The 10,302-nt window shown below is 40.9% G+C and overlaps 1 protein-coding gene across 1 annotated transcript; it reads left to right on the top strand.

Moving 5' to 3' along the window:
• The first annotated feature begins 1,820 nt into the window (after positions 1-1,820).
• Positions 1,821-5,576, top strand: LOC147455677 (wall-associated receptor kinase-like 6). Its single transcript, XM_086514406.1, has 3 exons — positions 1,821-2,928; positions 3,492-3,668; positions 3,815-5,576. Exons 1-3 carry the CDS (start codon positions 2,010-2,012, stop codon positions 5,128-5,130), a joined length of 2,412 nt encoding a protein of 803 aa, XP_086370532.1. The 5' UTR covers positions 1,821-2,009; the 3' UTR covers positions 5,131-5,576.
• Positions 5,577-10,302: the final 4,726 nt, after the last annotated feature.

The raw sequence follows: 10,302 nt of genomic DNA, 5'->3' as shown, positions 1-10,302 counted from the left end.
ATGCCTCTATATGGAAGAAATTTTCAAGAGTTCTATGTCAAAAAGTAATGTCTTATGTAGCACAAATGCAAGAGCCTCTGCTAGAGAAAGTTGAAATCATTATCTGGATATCCAAATTCTCATGGTAATATAATTCTCCACACACCACCTAAGCTCATGAGTCCAAAGACACATTCTGAAATAACACTTCTCATTTCCCTCTAATTCCCCACCCTTTGCTTTATTTTGAACCTCAAAAGTATGACCTCAATAGCCAATAGTGTAACCATCTCAATCCACCACAAGAGTTTCAACCTCTTTTGGTGTTCAGAACCTCAGTTCCTTGAGTTGTAATCAAGACTTTATCAATGCATGTTAGGATACTTCATCTTTGGCTTTCCATAATCTTTCCCTCGCAAGGCTGTCATGTCTACAAACGCTAACACGGACAATCTATTATTTTATGCACTATTTGAAAGAATATTGCGAGTGATAGTTAGATAAAGCATTTCTCATTGAAGAATCCCTAACTCTCATTTTCCTTGAAATGTTATATAGTTGCTTTTGGAAGGCTACCAAGTTTCCACGGAATAAATCTCTCTCTCTCTCTCTCTCTCTCTCTCTCTCTCTCTCTCTCTCGTGGTGTCCCACGTGAGGGTGCAATTTTTTTTTGATAGGTGCACCTCTCCTCTTTGTGCATAGCTTGTGCTTGAGGTGGCAAGAGAGTGATTGTGGATATACTAAGCATCAAACTTTTTAGCACCTCTCGTGTCCTTCCATTTTGGGTCTATTGAAGACGTGTGTTTGCAAAAAAAAAAGAAGTTTAGTGTATTTTTAACAACTAAAATTGTAAAAAATGTGGGCTACATTCCAAGCTTTCCTTGAAGAAAATTGATAAATTTTGCAAGTTTTGACAATTCTTCATATTTTGCAAGTTTTAGTGTAAATATCGACGATTATATATAATTTAACGTAAATTGAAAGAAATTTATTTGTGTCCTTATTTCCTAAATCACTTCAATTAGAAAAATAGTATAAATAGATAAAGCATTTCTTATCGTAGAATGGACTCTTTTTTTTTGAAAAAAATGTAATTGCTTTTGGAGGGATGCCAAGTTGTTGGGGGAACTCTCTCTCTCTCTCTCTCTCTCTCTCTCTCTCTCTCATGCCAGTGTCCCATGCGAGGGTGTAATAGATTTTTGACAGATGCACCTCCTCTTTGTGCATAGCTTGTGAAAGAGAGTGACCGTGGATATACTGAACATCTAACTTTTTAGGGCCTCTCATGCCCTTCCATTTTGGGTCTATTGGAGACCTGTGTTTACAAAATAAAATAGGGTTTAGTGTATATTTATCCGTCTAAAATTGTAAAACCCGGGCTACATTCAAAGCTTGACTTAAAGAAAATTGATAAAACTTAGCAAGTTTTAGTGTATATATGACAATTCTTCTAAGTAGATGAAGAATTTTATTGTAGAATTGATTTCATTTTTCTTGAAACAATATATAATTGCTTTTGGATGGCTGCCAGGTTATTGGGGACTCTCTCTCTCTCTCTCTCTCTCTATTCAAATTTGGGGCTATTCAAACCTGTGTTTGCAAAAAACCAAGGTTTGTATTTTTAACCATCCAAATTTATAAAATCCTAGATTGCTAGATCCTCCCCCTAGAGCAACTTTGAACTTTATTGCCCAACTCACCCCCGGGCCCCACCCTCCATCCCCATTGAACTTGGTCCTAGACTTTTCCATGTACAACTTTGAACTTGTCAAGGATGAAAAAGTGTCAAAGCATCAGGTAGGTTAGGCCAAAGGAGAATAAAAAACACCAGGCTCATTTTTCGCTCCTCTCGCTGGCAGCTCGCTCTTTCGAGTCAGGAGGAGAAAACAACACGCTCCTTCATCGCGTTTTCCCTGCTGTCGCGGGGTCAAGCTAAGCAGAACTGTGCGCCTCTTTGCATATACACTGTGACTATTTGCAGTTTTCTGCGGGAAGGTTTAGCACCTCTTTCATCAATCAATTCATCTCCAATGATCCCTCAGCACTACCTTCTGGCATTGATAACCCTTCCCTCCATCTTCGTTTGTCTCATCGGCGGCTCACCGCACCGTGTTATACAACAGTCCAGCCTCTCCCCCCCGTGCAACTACACTTCGCAAGTTTGCGGAAGCTCGAGCATACCTTATCCATTTGGCATGTCGGATGAATGTGGGCTGTCGCAGTACAGGATTATTTGCAAGCGCAATGCGAGCTTTGGTGAAGGATATCTGCCTTTCATACAAATTGGCACTCCCAACACCTCAGAATTACAAGTTCTGGAATTCTCCACCAACACACTCATTGTGAACTCTACCCACTTGAAGGCCATGCCTTCTTCTCAAGACTGCGCATCCGGAGATGTCTTTGGTCATGCCGCTTTCGATCTTGTCAAGGATGGACCATTCATTTTGTCAGAAAATAACTGGTTTGTTGTGGTCGGATGTGATTCAGAAGGCACTTGCACTGCTGATACAGTTTTAAATGAGAGTTCTACAATCTCCTGCACAAATAGCTGCTACAACCAATACGTCATGCCCTTTTGCAACTATTATGCGTGCTGCATCAATCCCATTCCCCCTAGATCATGGCAGCTTGATTTTCAAGGGAGGGGCCTTGCCTATGCGAATTTTCCCGGTGTTTGTGGCTTTTCTACTGTTCTGAGTCCCTCCACTTACACAATACCACCTAACCAAACAGGTTTCTTTGCTGCGGGCCATTATGGGCTGTCGTTATCTTGGGCTCTTCAGCTTCTTGATGATGGTCAAAATTGCAGCACTGCGAAAGAAAAGGCAGATTATGCTTGTACTGACACAGCAGAATGCCTCTATGATGGTTCGATTCATGGATACACTTGCAATTGCACTGAAGGTTATAGGGGAGATGGCTATAATGCGGGTATCGGCTGTCAAGGTAATTCCCAATGTTTTGTTCGTAAATTTTTCTCATCTTCAAGCAAGAAAGTTGAGAGTCAAGTTGAGTACTGAAAGAATGACATTGTTCTTATTCTCTTGTCATGACTAGACTAGTAAGGGTGCAGGGCCTTCCCACACTGCAAAATAATGCCCATGCCCAGGTTCATGGTCTACATGGTACTATTGTTCGTGTAATATGTTATTGGCTAGTTATTATCTTCCGAAGATAGGGCATGAAAAATAGATCAAGCACATGTATATTGCTCGGCGTAAACTTGTTAACAGAGCAAGTGAGTTCAGCAGAAGAGGTTACTCAGCCCATTCTTTCACACATTTTCACCATACAAAAGGGTACCAATGAAAGGGGAGATGCACAAATATAATAGGAAAAGGGGGTATTATATTCGTGAAAAAGCTACGGACTAGGGGTATTAATTAAACCAGGTCTTGAAAGCATGTGATGGAAAGCGGTTACATATAGTGAACCATCGAGGTATCTTGTATGTAAGAAGCCATGGTACCTGATTTGTGTCTAAAAAAAGGGAATCTCTGTTTCCTCAGATATTGATGAATGTGAAGAGGAGCTGGATGAGTGTGAGAGGCCACCTCTTGGCACGTGTACAAACACGGATGGCTCATACATTTGCAACTGTACGGAAGGCGGAGGTGGCTCTGGTCTACGTGGCACATGCCCATTGATCACTCCAGATACTAATGTATTATTGCCAGCACTCCTTGGTATGACTATTACAAACAAGTAAATTCATATCCTAACATGTCTCATGCATCTTTTGTGGCATTCCTTTTTCTATGTTTAGCTTAATTAGATCATATTGGGTGTATTGTTTTTGAAATGTTCACTAAATGATTTCTGTTGTCTGTAGGGGGCTTGGGTGGGGCAGTTCTTTTAGCTGTGGTCCTTGCCTTCTTTTGGACATCGAGGAGAGCTTACATGAAAAGGAGGGAGAGGCAGGAGAACTTTCAACGAATCGGAGGCAACCAGCTGGACTCCTTTTTGTTTTCAGAAAGAGACCTACTGAAAGCCACTAATGGATTTTCTAGCAATCATGTGATCGGAGAGGGAGGCTTTGGAAAAGTGTACTGGGGCAAGCTATCCACTAAACATGGTACTGTCAAGGTGGCCATTAAAAGAGCCAAGCCCAAGGCTGTGGAGGAGCAAGTTGCTCAAATGCAGTCTTTTGTGAGGGAGATAATCCTACTGAGAGAAACGGTTCATAAGAACGTTGTTCGATTGATGGGATGCTGTGTTGAAACTTCGGTGCCGTTGCTCGTGTATGAATTCGTAGAGAAAGGGACTTTGCATGACTATTTGAAACCACAGGGAAGAGATTCTAGTCTAATTCTGCAAGGAGAAAAAGGGTACAACAACAGCTTGTGGGCATGGCGGATTCTTGTTGCAGTGGAAACAGCAGAAGCCCTCAGCTATCTTCATAACAAGTCGGAGCCCATTTTCCACCTCGACATGAAGTCCTCCAACATTCTTATAGATAAGCAGTACCATCCGAAGGTTGCAGATTTTGGGCTTTCGTGTTTCCTCACTTCAGATGCCACTCACCTCACAAATCCTCTTGTAGCAGGAACCTTTGGGTATGTCGACCCTGAATACTACCATAGTCTGCGCATTACAGATAAATGTGATGTGTATAGTTTTGGTGTCATTTTGCTTGAGCTCATCAGCTCATGGCCAGCCTATGGTCCTGCAGCAGTCCTTGCTCATCACTTTCGCACGGTTGTCAATATGAAAGAGGAGATTGTTAAGCACTCCGAGCTTCTCCCCAGTTTTATAGATTGCAGATTGGAATCTGATGCAGATGTCCTTGCATCCATCGATGGGGTTGCAGATGTAGCGCGCAATTGTGTCGCTTTAAGAGGTATTGATAGGCCTTCAATGCAAGAGGTGGTTCGTCAGTTGAAGCAAGTGCAGCCAAAGAATGCAGGCAAGCTGAAATTCAAGAGCGGTGGTGGCGGCGACGCTCCGGCAGATCACTTATTTTTTCGGAGATTTGGTGGTAATGGCTATGAAGAAATTCCACTTATTTCTGAAGGGAACTCCTCAGATCAATCAGCATCAAGCAGTTCTGTGTTTAATTCTGCTCATAATCATTCAAATGAGATTCCTTCAACCAGTTCTCACTCAACTGTGATAGAGCTCCATCAGTTTACTCCCATAGCTCGCTGAAATTCTTAGCAGGACTCTGGACATGGAACAAAACACTCTTCCGCTTTAGCCATTATGGATTATGTCAGAGTTCCCCAATGAAGTGAGGTATAGAAATGGCAGAAGTCAGAAGCGGAGTGTTTCTAACCAAGTCGAGCCAGAGGGAGGAGATTCAAGGCACAGAGCTACATGAAGAATCAAGAATGAAGAAATCCTCTCCTCCAAGGACAGCATTTTGAGCAACATCCCTGAAAGCTTGCTACAGAGGAAATTGTGCAAAATTAGCTTGACTCACAAATTCTGAAAGTATCTATATGTTTGGAAACATATAGCTCCCAAACACACCATTTGAATAACAGACGGGGTCTATAAATTTTTCTGACATCCCAAAAGCTACCACTCTTGTATTGTGTCAATGCATGGTTGCCTTGTTACCCCAAAAATATGTGGCTAACCATGACTGATAATTCATGTGTCGATCGTGTTACAACAGAAATTGAGTTCTTGTTTTGCTTGAACAGAATACAAGAGTGGTAGCTCCTTTATTTGGGATGCCAGAAAATATAATTGACCCTCTGTTATTCCAATGGTGTGTTTGTCAGTTGTGAGTTGTAGAGTGGTATTACCTCTGAAAAGAATGTACATTCAGCCTCATGTGCGTTGAGGAGTCAAAAGATACAAAAAGTAGCAGACCTATGCCTTTTCATAGTCCTTTTGACAACCTCTTAAAGATTGTAATATTGAAATGCCTTGATAAACCCTAGCTTGTGTACACTACACTTTGGCCCATTGTCTTTCGGTGTTCATCTCTGTGTTTTTGGGAGGGCACACATTTGATGTGGCAAGCTCAAGAGCACAAAACACAGTAAAGGTAATGTTTGTGTGTAATTTATACAACTAAGTCCACGATTGTGAATCGTAACTTTGGACCACCTAAGGCTGGGTTCAGACTGAACCGGCGGAAGAAACAAGCCTTCCAAAATCTTCCGTCGCCTAGTGTGAACAGTGTGGAGGAGGAAAAGTGAAAAAGTGAAGGGGGCTGAGAGAGGCCATCAACTCTTCCGAGGGGGGGGGGGGGGGGGGGGGGGGGGGGGGTCGGAAAAAAAATGGGCTCTGGTTAATTATCGGCCTGCTAGGCCGCGTTTAGGTGGGCGTGACTGGCCCAGCCGATCACGTCGCTTTTTGGGGGGGCAGGAGACATCTTCAACATATGTAGCGCATGCGCCCCATCATGTGCATATGCATGCACGTAGTGTAGTGGTTAGGATAGTGCTCCTGGGATGTGAGGTCGGGGGTTCAAGACTCCGCGTGAGTTGCGTGTGTTGACTTTTTGGTCAACGGTCACCTAACGGCTACACTCGACCGGCAACCGGCGACCTTTGCTTTGCCACGCGGCCTAGCAGGCCGAAATATAACCAAATCCAAAAAAATGGAGGGCCCGGCGGAAGAGTGCCTCAAACTCCAACCAATTAAATTTTGCCATGGAGGATCGACGCCCCTTTCCATTTTTCTTCTGCCGCCTAGTCCGAACCCACCCTAAGGAATCTTGTTCATTGAGTCTATTGATCCTTTAAAGCTACGCATATTTGGCATTGCTCAAAGCTTACTTGAACCCTCAAGGCTCGGCATAAAGATGGATAGTTGAAGTTAGAGCCATTTTACTTCATAATCTTGTTGTTGATGTTCTTGGGGGCACAAACATGTATTTGGTCCACTGTTAGACTTCATCTTAACTCTAGCTTGGTACCAAAATATTACACTCAAGTGTCCTTTTGTTGAGGATTTAATTAAAATGCCACATACATGATACATCTAAGAAAGAGTCTTTAAAAAATCCCTTTTCGAGGACCTTTTAAATAATAATCATAGTCCTTGTAGAACTCGTCTCCTTATACTTTGAAGTTGGACCAATACAGAGTATCTCACAAGGCTCCCTGTGATGTTTTTGAAGTTAGGTCCCCTAAGCTCTTGACAAAACAGAGGCTTAGACAAACAATGTAGACCACATATTTATGTTATTGCTAAATCTTTCTACAAGTTCTACATAAGCAAAAAATTCTTGAATGTTGCATTTTTGTTTTAATTTGTGTGGGTCTGCTATACAAATTCCCTCCAGATGAGCATGCTTGAAATAATACATGTTCTTTATGTAATACATCGTGTTGTATGGGCATATATGCTATTCAAGTAATATTTGAAGTAACAGTTATGGATGTTTATATAAACTACAAGTAGGAGATTTTGTTATGTACATTGCAAAATTGCATACAACTAAAATTTCTAGTTTCTAGAAGAGAGACATTAGCTATTGAAATGGGCATAACTTCAAAATAAAAATTATGCTCGATAATAATAGCCAATCCCTCAACAATAACTCATTAGCTATTGAAATGGGCATAGCTTTATAAAAAAAATCATGCTCAATAATAATAGCCAATCTCTCAAAAAAAGAACATAATTGGGGAATCTATGATCTCAATTACATGCTTGTTTAACGAAAATATCATGCATTGATTATTTAAAACCAAAAAGTTCCTCCCGTTTCACATTTTTAAAGTTATGATTGTTTGCTTACTATTTATAATAGGCATCAAAACTAAGGCAAGAACCAACCCTTGAAGGATGTCACATGAGTATTTAGGTACATCAAAGGGACAAGCAACCTTGAACTCCTCTACTTTTGGATATCGTTTTCTTTTTAGAAGGTTATAATTCTTAGAAAGGGGGAAATCTATAGTCAACAACCTTTCATACCGAACACCATATCTTTTGAAGAGGCCCTTATCCACCCGTTATTTCCAATTCCTCGGGAGGTTGAGGGAGCTTGGAAACAAGAACTTTATCCATAGCTCTACAAAAGTCTCACCTAGTCAGAGTACTCACATTTCAAGCTCACATAGAGTCCCATTTATGATAGTTGCTAGGTCAAAGGTTGTTCTTAGAGTATCTCCATTGCTAAAGTAATTTTCCCCATAGTTTCTACATCATTTCTTTGCAAGGTTATCCAATGCCATAGGGAACAACATCAAATAGGTGTCTAGGCACATATAAAGAGACATGAACCTTTTGAGATGGTTAGTGATGACATATTCATTTTTTTTATTAAACTGAGAAAATAGTGGAGAGTATCTATTGACATTTTGACTTACGATCACCGAAAGATTAGCTAAGAAGGTCATGGTGCATTGTTTCATGGTAAAAAAAAAGTACCACTTTTAATTCTATCTTATTGGTTCTTCCAACATATGTTCATTGGGATTTTGGAGGGAATTCCCTTGATGGAAAAAGGCCTTTAAAATATGATGGTCAAGTACAAAATCTTTGGCCCATGCATGTGGAAGAGACATGAGTTGATGAGTCATTATAAAGAGGAGTGGTGTAATAGCTCGTGATGTTGTGCCACTACTCTCTCGTCTAGGTACCTGATACATGTTTCTCCTTTGTTGTTTCCTTGAGGACTCTAGTGTGGAAAGTTTCTCCTAAAACCACACTTGAGAAGAAGCCCACATCAAAGGGCAAGGAGGCCATAAAATCTCCCCACAACATCAACAAGACACTGCAAGTTGAGGTGGAGGACAAAACCACAAATAACACAAGGTCCAGTGCCAAGGGGGGCTTCTCTATGGACTAATTTGAAAGAACCTTTTCGGTGATGAGGAGAAGAAGAGCACCACAAAGTAGAGAGGTAAGTGAATTTTCTTGCCCTTTTCATGTGACCATATGGTGCTAGTCATGGGTTTTTGTTGTGTGCTATTTTCGTGTTTCATTTATACACATTTTCATGTATTCTTTTGATCATGTTCCTCATTTTGGAAGGTTATGGTGTTGTGGATTAGCTGGGTAGTACGGGCAGTTTTAATTTATTTTTTCTCGCTTTAGAAGATATGATTTTGCATTTTATTGGGTAGTGCCCATTTTTTCTAGTGTTTGATACATACAAATTATCATGCAATTTGCATGCACCCTATTCTGTTTCATAGGTTTAGAAGATATGGTGCACATTGTAATTTTGTTGGGAAATGAGCAGTACCATTTAATGCATCTTGCCCTGTCATATTTTTCATTGCATTCATGCAATGATTGCGCTCGATCTTGGGTTCAAAGCACATTTGCTAAATACTATTGCAATACATGGAAGATCATAATCCATATGATGGCTATATTGAATGCATGGTTTATTACCCTCTAGGAAGATGAAACTATACAATATCAATTTTGGTACTATTAAGTATTTAAGTTTTGTTCTATTAAGTACTAATTTTGGTACTATGTGTGACACCACTTCAAAAACTTGTGTAACGCCTTGTTCGGTCCCCACAATTTCAAGAAGAATAAATCCTTTCAAAACATCTACAATGCATAAGTGAAGGATAAGAGTAGGAAATGAAAAGCCCCTGTTTTGGGGGTATCCCTAGGATGGGACCTTGGTTCAGCAGCCTTGGTTTCTCTTTTTCCTCTCTGTCGAAGTCCCTTTTTTTTGGAACTGCGGTTGCAAGGTGCCCACCTCCTTTTGGGAGGGAACTTTTGTTCATTTGGTGGCGGACAGATGCTGTGCGAGCTGGGTAGGCTCCTCCTTGTGGGCGGAGGGGATGGAGATATTGAAGACACTTTCCATGGGGAAGCGGGCCTCTTCTCCATCTTCTCTTTCGGGTGGTACACTCCACAGGGCCTTGTAATGCCAAGGGCAAACCCAAGGCTAAGGGTTGATTGCTAGTTGTGGACATGGGATTCTAAGTATGGATGGCCAAGGGCCTATATTATGGATGGTAGGGCAGAGAATCATTCACTAGAGTTCCCTCAGTTTCACAATTGGTATTAGAGTGACTAAGATATGGCACTTTGCCTATGATTAAACATAAATAAAAAATGTTCTTAGACATCAATAACTCACCTCATCCTTGATAGAGTAGCTAGTTTTATAGCGGAAGCGTATATAGTGATGGATGTCATCATACATACGTCATATTAGTACATCATGCATACATATTAAAAAAATAGAATAATAAGCCCTTGGCTTCAATGAGAGTCTCAACCATGTGAGGCCTTGGTATACGTGCCTTGCACAACTACAATGACATGGATACATCACAATGCGGCATTGCATATATTGTGAGATTATATCCACGTAGTGCCAAATATGTGAATCATTATTGTTGATTTGAAGTCAACCAATAATACCTTGCTTCGCATGAA

Source organism: Adiantum capillus-veneris, chromosome 6, assembly GCF_014529385.1.
Source record: "Adiantum capillus-veneris isolate H3 chromosome 6, ASM1452938v2, whole genome shotgun sequence".
NCBI lineage: Eukaryota > Viridiplantae > Streptophyta > Polypodiopsida > Polypodiales > Pteridaceae > Adiantum > Adiantum capillus-veneris.
Note: the sequence above shows the minus strand (reverse complement) of the source record. Positions and strands in the feature narration are given on the sequence as shown.

Excerpts from the sequence above, each read along its gene's own strand:
- LOC147455677 (XM_086514406.1), top strand. The coding sequence starts at position 2,010 with ATGATCCCTCAGCACTACCTTCTGGCATTGATAACCCTTCCCTCCATC. Across the intron at positions 2,929-3,491 it reads TGCGGGTATCGGCTGTCAAG|ATATTGATGAATGTGAAGAG; the intron begins GTAATTCCCAAT and ends CTGTTTCCTCAG. Across the intron at positions 3,669-3,814 it reads ATTATTGCCAGCACTCCTTG|GGGGCTTGGGTGGGGCAGTT; the intron begins GTATGACTATTA and ends TGTTGTCTGTAG.